Here is a 21,436-nt window from a genome sequence, read left to right as displayed (position 1 = left end):
CCAACCTACCCCTCCCAAGTCATGTCTAATGGCATCATAATTGCCCTTCCCCCAGCTATAACTCTTGCCCTGCAGGGTATACTTATCCCTTTCCATCACTAACGTAAACGTCACCGAATTGTGGTCACTGTCCCCAAAGTGCTCACCTACCTCCAAATCTAACACCTGGCCTTGTTCATTACCCAAAACCAAATCCAATGTGGCCTCGCCTCTTGTTGGCCTGTCAACCCTCCTGCACACATTGTACAAAAAAACGACCCATCTAATGTACTCGAACTATATCTTTTCCAGTCAATATTTGGAAAGTTAAAGTCTCCCATAATAACTACCCTGTTACTTTCGCTCTTATCCAGGATCATCTTCGCCATCCTTTCCTCTACATCCCTAGAGCTATTTGGAGGCCTATAGAAAACTCCCAACAGGGTGACCTCTCCTTTCCTGTTTCTAACCTCAGCCCATACTACCTTGGAAGAAGAGTCCCCATCTAGCATCCTCTCCGCCACCGTAATACTGTTCTTGACTAGCAGCGCCACACCTCCCCCTCTTTTGCCTCCTTCTCTGAGCTTACTAAAACACCTAAACCCCGGAACCTGCAACAACCATTCCTGTCCGTGCTCTATCCTTGTCTCCAAAATGGCCACAACATCGAAGTCCCAGGTGTGGTGTTGGGCGTTCTGACACACAGATGAGCCAACACGGTTGTATATGGTACAACGCTATTTTATTTAAACTTTCTATGTACAGTTTTGTCTTGATACTCTGCACGTGGGGATTCCCTGTTTGTGATGTTGAAACAGGTCGTGTCCGTGTCCTTGTCCCCAGACCTACTGTCCACTAGGTGTCGTGTTCGTGCTTTTATGTGGTTCCTGGCTTTGTGTGTGATTGGTTGTGGTGTTGTGTGCTCTGATTTGTCTGTTGGTGTGTCCATCATGATGTGTGTGTTTGAATATCATGACACCAGGTACCAACCCATGCTGCCAGTTCCCCTACCTTATTTTGTATACTCCTGGCATTGAAGTAGACACACTTCAAACCACATTAACGTTTGTAGCTTTAGAATGCTGATGAAGATGGTCATTGGCTGAGGTCATGTGACAATCTAATTTTCCAGGTCAAAAGCAGCTACAATCAGTTCACTGTAAGAAGCTCTGTGGGTTTAAAACATTTCATTTGTCCGCTTTAACCTTTTTTCCCCTTTAAATGCTCATTCAAATAGGTGCCAAGAGCTTTTATAAACATGGTGCAAATACTTGAGTTGAGTGGCGTTCGAAGAATAAAAGCGGGTACAATCTGTGCATTGCTTCAGAAGTAAGTGGCAACATTTTCGTTAACCTGAATAGGAGCACTGTTCAAGCACTGCTATAAGAATAAGGCATTGAGTAGTTATTGCTCATGGCTCACACAACAGCCCACACAACAAGAATGCAGGAATTCATTGAGCAGCCAGTCAGCTTTGCATGTATTTTTTTTTTAAGACTGCACACCATTTTATTCTCTTTATTACGCACCAAATTTACATTAAAGTAGAAACGGCTGGGGGTTAATTAGTGATACTGTGGTCTGTTGGCAGTTGACACAATGCTGTATCTTGAAGTCGCACAGCTGATGGTTCATATTGCCCTACACGATAAGGAGAGGCAGAACAGTAAGAATGAAAGCAGAGAATGCAAGAGAGGCAAAGGTGAAGAGCAAGCTGGAAAGAGATGAAGAAGCAAGAAATAAAGTGAGAAATGGAAAGGATATAGATACGAAATGGAAGCACAGGGCCCATCCAGCCTCTCCACAATTCATGGGTGGCACGGTAGCACAGTGGGCAGCATGGTAGCACAGTGGGCAGCCCGGCAACACAGTGGGCAGCACGGTAGCACAGTGGGCGGCATGGTAGCACAGTGGGCGGCATGGTAGCACAGTGGGCAGCCCGGCGACACAGTGAGCAGCACAGTAGCACAGTGGGCGGCATGGTAGCACAGTGGGCGGCACAGTAGCACAGTGGTTAGCACTGCTGCTTCACAGCTCCAGCATCCCGGGTTCAATTTTGGCCTTGGGTAACTGTGCGGAGTCTGCACGTTCTCCCCGTGTCTGCGTGGGTTTCCTCCGGGTGCTCCAGTTTCCTCCCACAGGTTCGGTGGATTGGCCACGCTAAATTGCCCGTAAGTTCCAAAAAGGTTAGGTGGGGTTACTGGGTTACGGGGATAGGGTGGCGATGTGGGCTTAAATAGGGTGCTCTTAGAGTAGAGTAGGGGGATATTGAGGCAGGTCCGTGCGTGAACAGAGCCGTGGTTTGCATTATGTTTAATGTGGAATTCATGTCTTGACTTCTTTTTTTGTTTGTGCCTAAAATACCTCAATAAAATTGTTTGTTAAAAAAAAAATAGGGTGCTCTTTCCAAGGGCTTGTGCAGACTCGATGGGCCGAATGACTCCCTTCTGCACTGTAAATTCTATGAATCAGTGGAATCAGGGTTGATCTTTGGCTTCAACTCCACTTTCCCCCCTGCAACCCGTATCCCTGAGACACAAAAGATCTGTCTATCCCAGCCAGAGAACTCCAAAGATTCACGACCCTTTGAGTGAAAAAATTTCTCCTCATCTCAGATTATCCACTTACCCCGCATGTCATCGATTCCCCAGTCAGTGGAAACAGCCTCTTAGTATTTACCCTGTCAAACCCCTTAATAATCTTGAGTGTTTCAATGAGATCACGACTTTGCTTCTCTGTTCCTTCACGCCGGTGGGATTCTGAATGGCGATTTGGCTGAGCACCAAATTCTCCATCCTCGCTGGCAACGGTAGCGTGGCAAACTCGCAACGGAGAATCCCGCCCCACATTTCTTCTTCTGATCTTCAGAGAGTATAAGCCCAATTTACTCAGCCCTTCATCACAAGACAACTCTCTAATCCCAGGAAAAATATTGAATCAACCTTGACTGTACTGCCTCCAATGCAAAGTATGTCCTTCCGTAAATCCAGAGAGCAAAACTGTACAGAGTATTCTAGGTGTGCTCTCAACAAAGCCCTGTACAATTGTAGCCAGGCTTCTTGTACTCTTGTACTCCAATATTCTTGTACTCCAATCCCTTGCAATTAAGGCCAACATGCCATTTGTCTTCCTGTTTGCTTCTTGTACCTGTGTGCTAGCTTTGTGTGTTTGTTGTAGGGGTACACCCAAGTCTTTCTGAATATCAAGGTTTATAAGTATCACGCATTATGGGTGGCATGGTAGCACAGTAGCTAGCACTGTTGCTTCACAGCTCCAGGGACCCAGGTTTGATTGCCGGCTTGGGTCACTGTCTGTGTGGAGTCTGCACGTTCTCCCCGTGTGTGCGTGGGTTTCCTCCGGGTGCTCCGGTTTCCTCCTACAAGTCCCAAAAGATGTGCTGTTAGGTAATTTGGATATTCTGAATTCTCCCTCTGTGTACCCTAACAGGCTCTGGGGTGGGGCAATGAGGGGCTTTTCGCAGTAACTTCATTGCAGTGTTAATGTAAGCCTATTTGTGACAATAAAGATTATTATTATTATTTTGAATATTCTGCTTTTTTATTCTAACTTCTGAAGTGATTTACCACAGACATCACCACATTACATTCCATCTGCCACCTTGTTGCCCACTCACTTAACCTGTCTATGTCTTTTTGCAGTCTCTGTGTCCTCCTCACAGCTTACATTCCCACTCAGCTTTATATTGTCAGAAAATTTAGATACATCATTGCCTAGCTCTTCGTCTGTTATTAAAATAGATTGCAGAAATGAGAGAGGCAAGCTATGAGATAGTATGGAACATAAGCAACAGAGACCGCTTACAGGAAGGAATGGACCAGCAGGCAGAGACACGTTGGGGAGAAATTGGGAGAGTTGTTAGACAAACAACCAAAAAAGTGATAGAGAACATCAGCCATAAGTGAAATAAGACAGGAGAGGGTAACAATAAACTGAGGGCTGGAGAGAAACAAAGATTGAGAGAAACCATCTTGCCCTATTTAGGAGAGCTGAACAATCGATCGATTCCAGACTTGATTATTCTTTCACGGACCCATGTTCCCGGCTCTCTGCAACATTGTCAGCACGTTTTCGTGCCTGCTCAGTTGGGTTAGTACATTCTGAGCGCATTTTCAGGTTAGCTATTGGTTAAGCCAATCTCAACAATCGCGGCACTTATTGAGATTGGCCATCATTCCATGCAGCAAGGTGGAGATTCGTGATCATTTTAAGGGTTAGGAATCATGTCCCTGGGCTCTCTGTTCTGGATTTCCTGGTGGCGTGCGGTGGCTTCATTGGGAAATCCCATTGACAAGTGCGGAAAGAGAGATTCCCGCCACCAGCGAATGGCACGCCACCGAGAAACACACAGCTGGGGGATCGGAGAATACTGCCCATAATTTTGATATGCATTGCTCTTCCCAGTAGATGCAGATTGAAAACTTCCCTCACAACCCCACCAACATTGGTTCAGCTCTTTTCTGGAAAGCATTAATATTTGTTTTTGTATCATCATTTTACACAGAAACATGTGTCCTTGCTTTCTAAACCCAAGAGAAAACTCGCCTGAGCTACGTGAGATTATGAGAATTAACAGAGACTATCAGGTATGTGCAGAACGTTGTTAATGTTTAAACTAATAGAGTAAATTCTTCCTTAATGAAACATTGTTTTTATCAAACTTAGCAGGTTTGCAAGGTGAATATTAATACATTTGCTGCTATATAATTCCTTGCTCTTTAATTTGATTCAGTAAGAAATCTTACAACACCAGGTTAAAATCCACAGGTTTGTTTCGAATCACTAGCTTTCTGAGCACTGCTCCTTCCTCAGATTTCTGTGCCCACCCCAGTCCAACGCCGGCATCTCCACATTTTGATTTGATTGTCATTACATTAGAATTTTATCATGTCCTTATTTGCCAGTCTTTTTCTTTTTGGAAAATATTGTATTGAGAGCATTTATATTATAAATTTTAACACAATGGACAAACCCCCCCCCCAAACCAGCCAACATGGCTTTACATAACCAACACCCTGACAAAAATTCCCCACCAACCCACCCTCCCCTTGTCCGACTCCCCCTGCCTCACTTTTTTAACCCTCCCCCCTCTTCTGTTGACAGCTTAATTTTTCCAAAAGAAGTTGATAACCGGCTGCCATTTGCAAGCAAACCCGTCCTCGGAGCTCCTCGGGACGAGTTTAATTTTCTCTAGCCTGAGAAACCCCGCCAGGACACTCACCCACACCCCCGACTTCAAGGGGGTCCGAGCCCCTCCATTCTAGCAAGATCTGTCTCCGGGCTACCAAGGAGGCAAAGGCCAAGAAATCGGCCTCCCTCGCCCCCTGGACTCCCGGGTCTTCTGACACACAAAAAATTACCATCTCTGGACTTGGGACCACCCTTACTTTCAAAACACCTGCCATAAATCCCCAAACTTCGGACAAGCTCAAAACACATGGACATGATTCGCGAGCCCGTCTTAAGATGTCTCAAACTGCACATTGTTGCTTGACCATAAGAGGCACAAACTGCTGCTCCCAGGAATTTGTAAATGTTAGCTGTAAACACATCACTGACCAGGGAACTGTGGTTGCAAGAGGGCATCGCAGAGGCAGATGGAGGAAAATATTTACTTGATTTGTAAAAACTAAAGAAAGGGATTGGCGCTCAGTTGTTTCGACCACCATCCTTTCACTGCTGGAGACTGATGAGATAATATCTGGATTGAGCTTGAAACAACTTGATTGAGTATCCTTTCAATCATTTTACTAAAGTGATCACAAAAGCACAGGGTCATTGCTACCTAATGTAAACTACCATTTGTTTTCTTTATTCAGACCAAATTGTCTGCATTGGTTTACAGTGGAAAATATGACACAAATGAGGATTTCACAGTTGTGTTGCAACCCTACTTTTCAAACACAATTATTCCACTAAATAAGGTAAGTTTAATGTTATTGGTTTTATTTTGACACCCAGGGATGGAGGTATGAATTTTGTTTATTGTCATAATATTTCTCAGATGCCGGTCTTGCATTCTGCTAAACATTCCTGTGTAAAACCTTTCCATGTTACAAAGTGTCTCCTCTTCAAAAGTACATTGACATAAATTTACAGTGCAGAAGGAGGCCATTCGGCCCATCGAGCCTGGACCGGCCCTTGGAAAGAGCACTCACTTAAGCCCAAAGCTCTGCCCCATATCCATAACCCAGCAACCCCACCCAACCCCTTTGGTCACGAAGAGCAATTTATCATGGCCAATCCACCTAACCTGCACATCTTTGGACTGTGGGAGGAAACCGGAGCACCCAAAGGAAACCCACGCAGACACAAGGAGAACCTGCAGATTCCGCACAGACAGTGACCCAAGCCGGGAATCAAACCTTGGACCCAGGAGCTGTGAAGTGACAGTGCTAACCACTGTGCTATTGTACCGCCCTAATTGGCTGTCAAGCACTTTGGGGCTTCCCAAAGTCATGCCAGGTTCTATTGAATTGCAAACATTCCTCCAGCTTCACACAATGAACTGGAAAGATCTCAGGTGTTCATTGCTAATGGCTTCTTCACACTGTACAAGAGAGTTGGTATAAATTTGTCTGTGGAAGAGAACCTCTTTCTTTTTCAGTCATTTTGCCTACGTTTTCCTGCCCGCAACAAATTGGTAACTGTACATTTCTCAAATGTTTTCTAATGGTTCGGTCCAAGATTGCCTGATAATGTTCAGGATGGGGCTCCAAAGTATCTGGGTCTCTTCCTCGAGTTATCCTGTTGTAGATTCTGCAGCTAGCTGTCAGCTGGAAGGGCCAGAATTTTAAGTGAGGACACAGATACGCTTGATCCTGTCCTTGCAGGTAATTATTACTCGACTTGAGGCAAAGGGATCAGAAAGGGTATGATTGCTGTGTTTCTCTGGAAGGAAAAGAAATGGGAGGTACTGGCATGGATCGTCTTAAAGCTACTATCCAATTCGTTTTTATACAGAATTCTGAACTCCTCCTCCCTTGTGAACTGAGTCCAAAGACAAGCCAATGTGTTCTTTGATGTTTGAAATTCGTGCACTAGCAAGGCCCATTTAGCTCAGTTGAGTGGACCGCTAGTTCGTTATGCAAAGCAAGGCCAACTGCGTGGGTTCAAACCCCATAACTGAGGTTATTCGTGAAGGCCTGGCCTTCTCAAACTTGTCCCTCGCCTGAGGTGTGGTGACCCTCAGGTTAACTCACCACCAGTCAGCTCTCCCTCCCCTCAAAGGGGAAAGAAGCCTACGATCATCTGGGACTATGGAGACTTGACTTTGTACAATATAAAATAAAAGCAAAATGCTAGAAATTTGAAATAAAAACAGAAAATGTGGGGTATACTCTGCATCTGTATATGCGGAGCATCTGTGGAGGGAAATAGCATCTGTAGAAGGGTCATTTAGACCCAAATAGCTAAATCTGTTTCTCTCTCACCAGACCTGTTGAGTTTATCCAGCATTTTCTGTTTTTTTTATAGTCAATATACAATGTTGGACTAAAGCGAGCTATTTATATCTATTTAGACAAGTTTCTTCCCACCAGCAATCGTTTCTGTCACTTGTGACTTAATGTTAGTGAGCTTGCAGGTTAAAATCGCAATCATCCAGTTATGCGTGGTTACGATGCACCGATCTTCAGGTTAGTAAAAACAAATGACTTTGTTTTTAACGATATAATTTATTAGTCTGCTCTTCTCTTTTTCCAGATTGGCCAGCCAGACCTGAGCTTCTTTTCAGTCGATTGTTTCCATTTAAGCGAACAAGGACAAGCCGAGATGGCCATTGGCCTGTGGAACAATATGGTACTGCTTCCTCCTTAACTCTAACGTTCCGGCACATCACTAACAGAGCATCTCATTACAACCAGTCCCTGCAACAGCTGTGAATTAGGTTACGCCCCAGTGAGATCCCCAGCTCAAAGATGACCATCCAAATTTCACCACACTTGCTCAGCTCCAGGTCACCGAGATCACGCCGATGGCGATTAAGGCAGAATCTTTTCTCCAGAAGTGCATGAGAAAACATTTTTTTATTTCTCTCATTTAGGGTAGTGAATAAAGGCCTGTACAGATCAATATGTGGCACCCGCAGCTCAGAGCTCATTGGCACACACTTCAAGAGGGGTAGAATTGAATTATCATGTACGAAATGATCTGCTTGAACTGCACGCAGAAAAATACTTTTCACTGTACCTCGGTACACGTGACAATAAACAAATCCACATCCAAAAAGCCAGAGGACCTATGTTCAGCATGTGTAGGACATTACTTGGGCCATGGATGAAGTACTATGAACTGTCCTTGTCTCCATATTGTGAAAAGGATATTGAGACACTGGAGAAGATGCAAAAAAGCATTCACTGGAATGATACCAGAACTGAGAGGTTATATCAATTGGGAAAGATTGTAACGGACTGGGGGTCTCATCTTGAGAAAAGGGGAACCTAATAGAGTTCTTTAAGGTTATAGAAACAGAGAAAATAGGAGCAGGAGGATACCATTCGGCCCCTCGAGCCTGCTCCACCATTCATTATGATCATGGCTGATCATCCAACTCAATAGCCTAATTCCTCCTTCCCCCCTATAGTTGATCCCCTTCGTCCTAAGTGTTATATCTAACTGCTTCTTGAAAACATGTTTTGGCCTCAATTACTTCCTGTGATAACAAATTCCACAGGCTCACCATCTCCCCCTCATCTAGGGAGTGGATATTGGCCTGTACAGATCAATACGGTAGCATGGTAGCACAGTGGTTAGCACAGTGGTTAGCACAGTTGCTTCACAGATCCCGGGTCCCAGGTTCGATTCCCAGCTTGGGTCACTGTCTGTGCGGAGTCTGCACGTTCTCCCCGTGTCTGTGTGGGTTTCCTCCGGGTGCTCCGGTTTCCTCCCACACTCCAAAGATGTGCAGGTTGGGTGGATTGGCCATGATAAATTGCCCTTAGTGTCCAGAAAGGTTGGGTGGGGCTACGGGGATAGGGTGGAGGTGTGGGCTTGTGTAGGGTGCTCTTTCCAAGGGCCGGTGCAGACTCGATGAGCCAAATGGCCTCCTTGTGCCCTGTAACTTCTATGAATTTCTATCTCTGTCCTAAATGATCTATCCCATATCCTCAGATTGTAAGCACTGGTGCTGGACACTCCCACCATTGGGAACAACCTTCTAGCATCTACCTTGTCGAGTCCTGTTTGAATTTTATAGGTTTGTATGAGATCCACATTCATTCTTCTGAACTCCAGCAAATACATTCTTACTCGACTCAATCTCTCCTCATATGTCCATCCTGCCATCCCAGGAATCAGTCTGGGGGGGGGGGGGGCGCCGGTAGAGCGGCACCTGACCGGCGCCGTGCTGACCGAGCCAATGGCTCCGATTCGGCAGACTGGCATTGGGGTGGCATGACGTGATTCGCGCCCGTACCAGCGATTCTCCGGCCCGGCCTGGGCTGAGAGAACCCCGCCCGTTACATTTTATTCCCTCATCTAAATCTTTAATATATATTGTGAATAGCTGGAGTCCCAACACCGATCCCCACTAGTCACTGCTTGCCAATTGAAAAAAGACCTGTTAATTCCTATTCTCGTTTCCTGTCTGCCAACCAGTTTACCATCCATCTCAATAGACTACCCTTAATCACATGCACTTTAATTTTACCCACGGGCAGCTCGGTGGCGCAGTGGTTAGTATCGCTGCCTCACGGCGCTGAGGTCCTAGGTTCGATCCCGGCTCTGGGTCACTGTCCGTGTGGAGTTTTTTTTTTTGTAAAATATTTTTATTCTCCATTTTCACATTTTCTTTAAAAATTATGGTTAGGGTTAGGGTTAACCCTAACCCCACCCACAAGCAGTAAACGGTAACAAATACAAAGTCAATTCCCTTATCAACAACAACGATCCCATCCTCCCACCACCCCAAGCAACGACCCCCCCCTCCCCCTGGCAATATAAGCATCAAATAAAACAAACCCTCCCACGGAGGGACAATCAAAGGAGAAAAAAAAAAGAAAAAGGAATCAGAAATCACCTATGGTCACCGTTGACCTATAGAGTCCCCCTCCTTCCCCCTAACATTCAATACTATCCAATCCCCGAAAGGGCACCGTACATGTCACCCACGCATTGCAAGCCCTACCCCCCTCCCCGACTCCTCCCCTCCACTTCCTTTTACAAAACTCCTTCCCCCCAACTTTTCACCCCGGCTAGACTCATCGGACCCTGTTCTACCAGGCTCCGATGGCCACAGCCCCTCCCCCCCACCTCACTCCCGTTCACTGTCCGGCTTAAACCGGCCAGCGTGGAGGCCCCCGCTCGGGTCTTTCCCCCTTGCCCGGTCCCAGGAAAATCAAGAAGTCCCCTTTAGCACGCAAACCCCGCGTACACACCCCCAAGCCCCAAAGAACCATCATTGCAAGCGAAAGTCCCATCTCTTCCCTTGTTCAAGTATATACAACATTAGCTCATTTAGCACATACACCAGCCGCAGTGAAAAAATACAGTTACATGAGGCTACATCGATACATGTCTATTTCTCAATTCAGTCACAGTCCTTCTGCCTTCGCAAACTCCTCCGCTGCTTCCCCCGTCCCAAAATAAAAGTCCTTGGATTTGTAGGTCACCCTCAACTTAGCTGGATATACTATGCCGCACTGCACTTTGCTGATGGACAGTGTCTTCTTCACCCGGCTGAAGGCAGCCCGCCTCCTCGCCAGCTCGACCGTATAGTCTTGGTATACACGTATACCAGCTCCAGCCCACTCCACCACCCGCTTCTGCTTTGCCCAGCACAGGACCTTCTCCTTCACGCTGTACCTACGAAAACACAAAGTTACTACTCTTGGCGGCTCACACTCCTTTGGTACAGGCCTCCACGACCGGTGAGCCCGATCCAGTTCAGATCGGGAGGGATCATCCCCTCCCCCAATAGCTTCGCCAACATCGTGGCAAAATACTCAGTCGGCCTTGGGCCTATCACTCCTTCGGGAAGACCCACAATCCTCAGATTCTGTCGCCTGGATCTGTTTTCCAAGTCGTCCATTTTGGCTCACAGATCCTTGTTGATCTCCATCACCTTCCGCATCTCCTTCCCCATCGAGGTAAGTTGATCACTGTGCTGCGATAATGTCTCTTCCACTTCCTTCAGCACCTCACCTTGCTCCCGCACATCCGCCACTGCACTCAATACTGCCGCCCTCACCCGGGCAATCGCCTCCTCCACCAGCACTTTCAATACCGCCCCCATCTCCTTCCTCATCGCCTCCATGTGTTTTGTGAACTGCCTTTCGAGTTCCACGGCCATCACCTTAGTAATTTCTTCAGCCGTGGGCAATGAGGCTTCCCCTGGTGCCCCAGCCTCCACTTTCCTTGCCGTCCCCGCGGTGACCTTTCCACTCCCCGACGGACTTTTAGCTGCTTTTTTTCACGGCCGTTTTTTTACTTGTTTTCGACATTTCTCTTCACTGTGCCTTCTCCCTGCTTTTGCCGCCTCTGTAGCCCCTGGGACCGGGCGTTAATCCCCGAAAATGCTGTTCCCGACCGGGAGCCCTCCAATGTGCGGCTGCCTCCCACCCGCCGTCACCGGAAGTCCTGTCCGTGTGGAGTTTGCGCATTCTCCCCGTGTTTGCGTGGGTTTCGCCCCCACAGCCCAAAAGATGTTCTTGTTAGGTGGATTGGCCACACTAAATTGCCCCTTAATTGGAAAAAATGAATTGGGTACTCAAAATTTATAAGAAAAAAAATGTTTACTCGCTAATCTCTTATGTGGGGCTTTATCAAAGGCTTTCTGAAAGTCTAAATAAACAACATCCACTGGTTCCCCCTTATTAACTCTGCTAGTGACATCCTCGAAGAATTCCAATAGATTTGTCCAGCATGATTTCCCCTTCATAAATCCAGGGGCTGTTTAGCACAGGGCTAAATCGCTGGCTTTGAAAGCAGACCAAGGCAGGCCAGCAGCACGGTTCTATTCCCATAACAGCCTCCCCGAACAGGTGCCGGAATGTGGTGACTAGGGGCTTTTCACAGTAACTTCATTGATGCCTACTTGTGACAATAAGTGATTTTCATTTCACTTCATTTCATGTTGACTCTGTCTGATCCTGACACTGTTTTCTAAGTGCTCTGCTATAAAATCTTTGATAATGGAGTCAAGAATTTTCCCCACTACCGGCATCAGGCTGAGTGGTCTATAATTGCCTGTTTCCTCTCTACCTCCCTTTTTAAATAGTGGAGTTATATTAGCTACCCTCCAACCTGTTGGAGCTGTTCCAGCGTGTGCAGAATCCTGGGAGAGGACCACCAATGCATCCACTATTGCGGGAGCCACTTCCTTAAGTACTCTGGGATGTAGGTTATCAGGCCCTGGGGATTTATCGGCCTGCAATCCCAACAATTTCCCCAACACTAGATCTCTAGTAATATTGATCTCCTTCTCTTCCTCCATCAATAAACCCTGCGTTCCCAACATTTCTGGTATCTTATTTGATTCCTCATTTGTGAAGACAGAACCAAAGTATGTATTTAGTTGCTCAGCCATTTCTTTGTCCCCTATAATACATTCCCCTGTTTCTGACTATAAGGAACATTTGGTTTCATCAATCTTTTTCTCTTCACACACCTATGGAAACTTTCACAGTCAGTTTTTATATTCCCTGAAAGTTTACTCTCGTACACTATTTTCCCCTTCTTAATCAATCCCTTGGTCTTCCTTTGCTGAATTCTAAACTGCTCTCAATCCTCAGACCTGTTGTTTTTCTTGGCCAATTTGTTTGCGTCTTCCTTGGATTGGATACTATCTCTAATTTCCCTTGTGAATCATGGTTGGCCACCTTTTCCCATGTTACTTTTGTGCCAGACAGGAATAAACAATTGTTGTAGTTCCTCCATGCGCTCCTTGAATGTTTGCCATTGCCTATCTACAGTCATCCCTTTAATTAACATTTCCCAATCGATCATAGCCAACTGGTGCATCAAATCGTCAAAGTTTCCTTTATTAAGATTCAGGACCCGAGTCTCAGAATGAACTACATCACTCTCCATCTTGATGAAACCTTCTACCATATTATGGTCGCTCATCCCCAATAGGCGGCAGGGTAGCACAGTGGTTAGCACTGTTGCTTCACAGCACCAAGGTCCCTGGTTCGATTCCCGGCTTGGGTCACTGACTGTGCGGAGTCTGCACGTTCTGCTTGAGTTTCCTCCAGGTGCTCCAGTTTCCTCCCACAACTCCCAAAAGACATGCTGTTAGGTAATTTGGGCATTCTGAATTCTCCCTCCTTGTACCCGAACAGGCGCCAGAATGTGGTGACTAGGGGCTTTTCACAGTAACTTCATTGCAGTGTTAATGTAAGCCTACTTGTGACAAGAAAGATTATTATTATTATTATAAGGGGTCTCACACAATTAGATTGTCAATGATCTCGCTCCGCAGCATCCAGTTTAGGATGGCCTGTCCTCTAGTTGGTTCCTCAATGTATTTGTCCAGAAAACCATCCCTTGTACACACCAGGAATTCCTCCTCTACGATATTGTGACTAATTTGATTTGCCCAATCTATATGCAAATTAAAATCACCCATAATTACAGATGTTCTTCATCACATGTGTCTTTAATTTCCTGTTGAATGCCATTCTCAACATCACCACTACAGCTTGGGGGGGGTCTATATACGATGCCCGCTAATGATTTTTGCCCCTTGGTTTTTCGCAGCTCTACCCACACAGATTCCGCATTGTCAGAGCTAATATCCTTCCTCACTATTGTGTTAACCAGCAATGAAATGCCACCGCTTTTTCCTTTTTGTCTGTCTTTCCTAAATACTCAATACCCTTGGGACATTCAGTTCCCATCCCTGGGCACCCTGCAGCCAAGTCTCCATAATTCCGATAATATCATTCCCGTTTACATCTATTTGCGCGATTAGTTCATCTGCGTTATTGCGAATGTTCCGTGCGTTAAGGCACAAAGCCTTTAGGCTTGTTTTTTTAACATTACTTGTCCCACTCCCAATATTTTTCATTGTGGCTCTGCTTGAATCTGGTGTTGATTTCTCTGCCTATCACTTTTTGTATTCCCCTTTCTTTCTTTTGTTTTTGTCCTTGATTTCCCCCTCCTCTGACTCCTTGCATCGGTTCCCATCCCCCTGCCTTTTTAGTTTCAACCCACCCCAGTCACTTACGAAAGTGTTTCATAGGCTGTACGTATTAAGAGGCAGGTTAAGCTCACTTAGCTAGACAGCTGGTTGATGATGCAGCACTGCTTCCTCACAGCGCCAGAGACCCGGGTTTGAATCCGACCTCAGGTAACTGTCTGTGGCGGAGTCTGCACGTTCTCCCTGTGACTGTGTGGGTTTCCTCCGGGTGCTCTGGTTTCCTCCCACAGTCCAAAGATGTGAAGGTTAGGTAAATTTGCCATGCTACATTTCCCCTATGTGAGGTAGTGGGGGATAGAGTGGGGGATGGGCCTAAAGTAGGATGCTCTTTCAGGGGGCTAGGCTGAATTACCTCCTTCTGCACTGAAGGGATTCTATGATGCAGAGCAAGGCCAGCAACGCAGGTTCAATTCCCGTACTGCCTGAGGTTATTTATGAAGGCCCTGTCTTCTCAACCTTGCCCCTCGCCTGAGGTGTGGTGATCCTCAGGTTAAATCACCACCAGTCAGCTCTCCCCCGTAGAGGGAAAAGCAGCCTATGGTCACCTGGGACTATATTGAATTTTTTTACATGTAGTGAAGATGTTTCCACGTTTTGGGTGAACTCGGGGCCAAAAATGAATTAGGGAATTGAAGAGAAACTTCTTACCTAGAGTGGTGTAAATGTGCAACTCATGACCACAGGAATTGGCTGAGACAAGTAGCATAGAGGCAGGAGGACATGTGGGAGAAGGGAGGATCTATTTACGGGGTTAGATGACAAGGGGATGAAGAAGGCTCTCGTGCAATAAAAACAGCTGCATGGACCAGATGGGCTGAATGGCCTGATTTGTGCTACAAATACTTTGGAATGTTGTTATTTCTGTTCAGACAGAGCAATAAAATGCTTATTTTATGTGTTGGGAGCTTTTTAACCATCAGTTACACTAGTTTGCAGTCTACTCCAGTAAATATGTCAATTATAACTGACTGAGAGAAGGTATATAGCTCGTTATACATGTATCTTATACAAACAGGGTGACTGCACATACTCCCCAATAAAGAGGGATGTGCCCTGCTGCACATCACCCCCAATAAAGAGGGCAACTGGGGATCTGTCCTGCTGCACATTACCCGCTATAAAGAGAGCAGCTGCACATGTGCCTTGCTGCACATTACCCGCTATAAAGCGAGTAGCTGCACATGTGCCTTACTGCACATTACCCGCTATAAAGCAGGCAGCTGCACATGTGCCTTGCTGCACATTACCCGCTATAAAGCGGGCAGCTGCACATGTGCCTTGCTGCACATTACCCGCTATAAAGCGGGCAGCTGCACATGTGCCTTACTGCACATTACCCGCTATAAAGCGGGCAGCTGCACATGTGCCTTGCTGCACATTACCCGCTATAAAGCAGGCAGCTGCACATGTGCCTTGCTGCACATTACCCGCTATAAAGTGGGCAGCTGCACATGTGCCTTGCTGCACATTACCCGCTATAAAGCGGGCAGCTGCACATGTGCCTTACTGCACATTACCCGCTATAAAGCGGGCAGCTGCACATGTGCGTTGCTGCACATTACCCGCTATAAAGCGGGCAGCTGCACACGTGCCTTGCTGCACATTTACCCTTATAAAGATGGCGACCTCACATACAGCCACACATGCCGTACCGGCCTCCCCGATCAGGCGTTGGAATGTGGCGACTAGGGGCTTTTCACAGTAACTTCATTGAAGCCTACTTGTGACAATAAGCGATTATTATTATTATTATTACATGCAGGGCCGTGGCAGAAAACTCAACCTTTTTATTTCGGCTTTTCTCATGTTAATGCAATCCAGCTGGTAACGGTTGGGAGCTGCAAATGGGATGACAAAGTCACATGCAGCTCGGGAGCCGCAGGGCGCAAGCCCCTGTTCTAGATAAATAGCCATGTTCTACCAATGGAGTTCTCAGGCTGCTGTTGATCTTCAGGGACTGGACCTGCGCTGGTTGTTGGAAGGAAGAAATAACAGTTATTTAACTCGTGATAAAAATGAGCCTTTCTCAATGTTTTTGTTATTAACAAACCTATGCACCTGTCTCTCTCCCCATTCTCAATCAGCCGCACATGTAGAGATTTCTATTTATCGAATGTTCTTTATTCCACTTCCTGCAGCTGGAACGAATTGGGTACAAGCAAAATTACAACAACTTCACTCATGATCGAACCAAGTTGAAGTGTCCTAGCCCTGTAAGTAAAGTGATTTCATACAGTGGTATAATAAATCTTATTGGCTACTACCTATAGTCCATCTTTGGATTATAACCATTCGCAACTAGATGGATTTTACCAGCACTCTAGAGGTGAGTTGGGAGGCAGGGGGCGACCTGTAAATTGGAGAGGGATGGTGGGGGGGCAAAGCCATTGCCTTCCTGCCGCCAAGGCATTTTAAGAAAAGCGGCCAAGGTGGAGGCCAATTGAGCCACATAAGTGGCCTCTTCTCGCTGCCACTCGCATTTTCCAAGTGGTGGGTAGGCCCTCTAATTGTGGGTAGACTGCCTGGTGAAACCTGGCAGCCTCACTGTGGTCTGGGTGGAAGTGGGGGTCTACCGATTTGGGCACTCTGTGTCCCATGGAGGGGTTCCAGTATTGGCCACCCCTCTGGCAATGGCCAGGGCCTGCCCTCAGGCCCTGGGGCCCCTGGCCCCATTTAGCTTGTTGAGATGGCACATCCTTCAATAGCATCCTTCTCTTCCAGATTCTATGACCGACCCATTTCGCTAGACGGTCTGAATTGGGACTGGGTATGCATCCCTTCAAATGATGGGAGCTCCAACAGCAATAAGTTAGTTGCCCAGAATTTTACGCTCTACCACCGGTGGGTTCTGGGAGGGGTTGGGGGGGGGGGGGCTTGAAATTACATCAATGGGATTCCCTCTGGGATCCCACCCACTCCAACCTAGATGCCTGCCCTTGCCCCAGTTATGGCCCTTAGGTGTCCACTTAATGGCCACTTAAGGACCTTTTCCTGCCCAAACTCAGTTTTGAGGCTGGCAGGCAGCTGAGAGATTGGGGGTTGGGGGGGGGGGGGGGGAGAAGAAAAGGTTGATCTTGGGCAGGTGCCTCTGTGGTGTTGGGTGCTCTGAGGTACAGGCGAACCAACACGGTTGCGATTGGTACAACGCAGTTTTATTCCAACTAGTTATTTACACATCTGACTTGGTACTCAGCATGTGGTGACTGTGTGAGTGTCTTGTTAATGAGGTCCTGGCCTTGTCCTGTCTCCAGATGGACTGCACAGGAGGTGTCGTGTTTCTTGTCTTATACTGTGTCTGCTCTTGTCTGTGATTGGCTGTCGTGTTATGTGTGCTAATTGGTCTGTTGGTCTGTCTATCATGATGTATGTGTTGTGATGTGTGTTTGAATATCATGACAGCCTCCATCATAAAGGGGGCCCCTCCCCTCTGAACCAGGTGACCTTCAGACCTCCCTCCTTCCCTGACCTATCCCCTGAGTCCCCAATTGCCCTCCTGTCAATCCCCTAGGCATTCCCCACATCTCCCTCCCATTCCCAGCACTTGATTCAAGGCTGCAGTGCATCTTTTGGCCACTGTAGCACTGTTCCCGGAATGACTGGACAGCTGCTGGCCAATCAAAGTGAGACTTGGTCCTGCCTTTTGCCAGTCGTGCTCGACAGAGCGTGAAATGTCCTTGGACTTGCTGGTGTCAGCAGGGATGTGCTCAGGCCATTCTCTCCGAATTCTCAACGGGAGATTATTCCTCTCCCTGTTCGAAGTCCTTTACATTTTAATCTTGTGTCCACAGTCCCTTATTCTGGATCCTTCATCAACATAGAGTCAATCAGCTTCTATCTACCCCATCCGACATGCTGCAGTGATAGTGTCTATGTCATGTGTAATCTGTGATATTCTAATGAGGGAAGCTTTAACCAAGAACATAGCTTTGATTTTACTCCAAAACATCTTGGAAAATTCTTGTGTATTTTGTTGTGTGTTTGTCTCTGTGCAAAGGAGAAGGGTGGGTCGATAGCCTGGGTCACATTGAGATCTAAAAAGACGAGGTGTTGGGCGTCTTAAAAAATATTAAGGTAGATAATTCCCCAGGGCCTGATCGGATCTACCCCAGAATACTGAAGGAGGCTGGAGAGGAAATTGCTGAGGCCTTGACAGAAATCTTTGGATCCTCGCTGTCTTCAGGTGATGTCCCGGAGGACTGGAGAATAGCCAATGTTGTTCCTCTGTTTAAGAAGGGTAGCAAGGATAATCCAGGGAACTACAGGCCGGTGAGCCTTACTTCAGTGGTAGGGAAATTACTGGAGAGAATTCTTCGAGACAGGATCTACTCCCATTTGGAAGCAAATGGACGTATTAGTGAGAGGCAGCATGGTTTTGTGAAGGGGAGGTCGTGTCTCACTAACTTGATAGAGTTTTTCGAGGCGGTCACAAAGATATGATTGATGCAGGTAGGGCAGTGGATGTTGTCTACATGGACTTCAGTAAGGCCTTTGACAAGGTCCCTCATGGTAGACTAGTACAAAAGGTGAAGTCACACGGGATCAGGGGTGAGCTGGCAAGGTGGATACAGAACTGGCTAGGTCATCGAAGGCAGAGAGTAGCAATGGAAGGATGCTTTTCAAATTGGAGGGCTGTGACTAGTGATGTTCCGCAGGGATCAGTGCTGGGACCTTTGCTGTTTGTAGTATATATAAATGATTTGGAGGAAAATGTAACTGGTCTGATTGGTAAGTTTGCAGACGACACAAAGTTTGGTGGAATTGCGGACAGCGATGAGGACTGTCAGAGGATACAGCAGGATTTAGATTGTTTGGAGACTTGGGCGGAGAGATGGCAGATGGAGTTTAATCCGGACAAATGTGAGGTAATGCATTTTGGAAGGTCTAATGCAGTTCGGCAATATACAGTGAATGGTAGAACCCTCAAGTGTATTGAAAGTCAGAGAGATCTAGGAGTACAGGTCCACAGGTCACTGAAAGGGGCAACACAGGTGGAGAAGGTAGTCAAGAAGGCATACGGCATGCTTGCCTTCATTGGTCGGGGCATTGAGTATAAGAATTGGCAAGTCATGTTGCAGCTGTATAGAACCTTAGTTAGGCCACACTTGAAGTATAATGTTCAATTCTGGTCGGCACACTACCAGAAGGATGTGGAGGATTTAGAGAGGGTGCAGAAGAGATTTACCAGAATGTTGCCTGGTATGGAGGGCATTAGCTATGAGGAGCGGTTGAATAAACTCGGTTTGTTCTCACTGGAACAACGGAGATTGAGGGGCGACCTGATAGAGGTCTACAAAATTATGAGGGGCATAGACAGAGCGGATAGTCAGAGGCTTTTCCCCAGGGTAGAGGGGTCAATTACTAGGGGGCATAGGTTTAAGGTGAGAGGGGCAAGGTTTAGAGTAGATGTAGAGGCAAGTTTTTTACGCAGAGGGTAGTAGGTGCCTGGAACTCGCTACTGGAGGAGGTGGTGGAAGTAGGGACGATAGTGACATTTAAGGGGCATCTTGACAAATACATGAATAGGATGGGAATAGAGGGATACGGACCCAGGAAGTGTAGAAGATTGTAGTTTAGGCGGGCAGCATGGTCGGCAGGGGCTTGGAGGGCCGAAGGGCCTGTTCCTGTGCTGTACATTTCTTTGTTCTTTGTTCTTTTGTGCAAGGTGCATGTGCTTTGAAAATGATCTTTCATAAAATGGGTGCTAAAAAGTAAGTACTTTCATTCATTCTAACTAGTTGTTGTCAAATATTTGAAGTACTCTGAAGGGTGAATGATGGTTTCTGATTCTAGTGCAATTAGGTGTTATGCAGATTAGGCGTAGTTGTCTTGTCACTGGGCTGGTAATCCAGAAAGCCAGAGTAATGCTCTGGAGACCTGGGTTCGATTCCCGACATGGCAGATGGTGATAGTTAAATGATATGATTGTCATAAAACGCATCACTAATGCCCTTTAGGGAAGGAAATCTGCTGTCCTTACTTACCTGGTCTGGTTTACCATGTGACTCACAGCAATGTGGTTGACTCTTAAATGGCCTAGCAAACCATTCCATTCAAGGGCAATTAGGGATGTGCAATAAATACTGGCCCGGCCAGCGACATCTACAGCTCCTGAACAAATTTTAAAAGTACCGAAATCCATGTCATGTTGTCGAGTTATCCAACTCACTTTTATTAACTCTTCGCATTTCCCCTACCTAGGATGCACCTTATCTGTTCACCCGTAGGAACAGCGCAGCACCAGAAGACACGTCCAAAAGTCCTGCACCGACCACAGTGACCACGACGGATCAAGGCGTGCCTATGGCGGAGCAAAGAGTTTGGGGTGTTGTTGTAATGGCCGTGACTGCAGTGACCCTGGGACAGCGCTGGTCCTGATCCCCAGGCTGGGCCCCTCGGAATGGAGAAAGCAGCAGGAACAAGAACTTGAAATAAATGAAATTCACATGGCCAAGTGTTATTGAGAGTTTATTTTTTCAAACTGTTTGGTTGACCTTTTACTGGAAAAACGTAAAACAGCAGTGTAACAGGTCAAGAGAAGGTCTTCGGCCCATCTAGCCCTCCTATCCCTCAGGACTTTTCTAATGTAAGGAGATAATCGCGTGCGGAGAGGTGACAGCATAGTGGTAATGTCACTGGACTACTAATCCAGAGACCTATCTAATGCTCTGGGGATACCAGGTTGAATCCCACCACAGAAACTGGTCTGGTGGAATTAGAATTCAGCTAACAAATTCAATTGGCTAATTTAAAAATCTGGAATTGAAAGCTCGTCTCAGTAACAATACATCATTAGTTGTCATTGTAAACCCATCCGCTTCACCGATGTTTTTTAGGGAAAGAAATCTGCCATCCATACCTGGTCTGGCCTACATGTGACTCCAGACCCACAGCATTGTGGTTGACTCTTAACTGTCCTCTGAAATGGCCTGGCAAACCGCTCGGTTCAATTAGGGATGGACAATGGCCTTGCTAGTAATTCCCACATTCCATGAAAGAATGAAGAACACCCACTGGATCCTTTTTATTGAAAATAAACTTTTCTTTTTATAAATTTAGAGAACCCAATTAATTTTTTCCAATTAAGGGGCAATTTAGCGTGGCCAATCCACCTAGCCTGGACATCTTTGTTGTGGGGGCGAAACCCACGCAAACACGGGGAGAATGTGCAAACTCCACACGGACAGTGACCCAGAGCTGGGATCGAACTTGGGACCTCGCGCCGTGGGGCAGCAGGGCTAACCCACTGCGCCACCATGCTGCCCGAAAATGAACCTATTACATATACGGACTATACTCTTT

At 46.6% G+C, this 21,436-nt stretch overlaps 1 protein-coding gene across 1 annotated transcript in view; it reads left to right on the top strand.

The window, feature by feature from the left end:
- The window catches only part of plb1 (phospholipase B1), a 288,667-nt gene extending 268,083 nt beyond the window's left edge, over positions 1-20,584 (top strand). The window contains exons 53-58 of the mRNA XM_072500134.1: positions 1,217-1,308; positions 4,502-4,583; positions 5,817-5,921; positions 7,702-7,797; positions 16,276-16,350; positions 20,336-20,584. Coding sequence (XP_072356235.1) covers positions 1,217-1,308; positions 4,502-4,583; positions 5,817-5,921; positions 7,702-7,797; positions 16,276-16,350; positions 20,336-20,512 — 627 coding nt within the window. The 3' untranslated portion in view covers positions 20,513-20,584. The remainder of the gene's footprint in view (positions 1-1,216; positions 1,309-4,501; positions 4,584-5,816; positions 5,922-7,701; positions 7,798-16,275; positions 16,351-20,335) is intronic.
- Positions 20,585-21,436: the final 852 nt, after the last annotated feature.

The sequence above is a fragment of the Scyliorhinus torazame genome, chromosome 4 (assembly GCF_047496885.1).
Source record: "Scyliorhinus torazame isolate Kashiwa2021f chromosome 4, sScyTor2.1, whole genome shotgun sequence".
Classification (NCBI taxonomy): Eukaryota; Metazoa; Chordata; class Chondrichthyes; order Carcharhiniformes; family Scyliorhinidae; genus Scyliorhinus; species Scyliorhinus torazame.
Note: the sequence above shows the minus strand (reverse complement) of the source record. Positions and strands in the feature narration are given on the sequence as shown.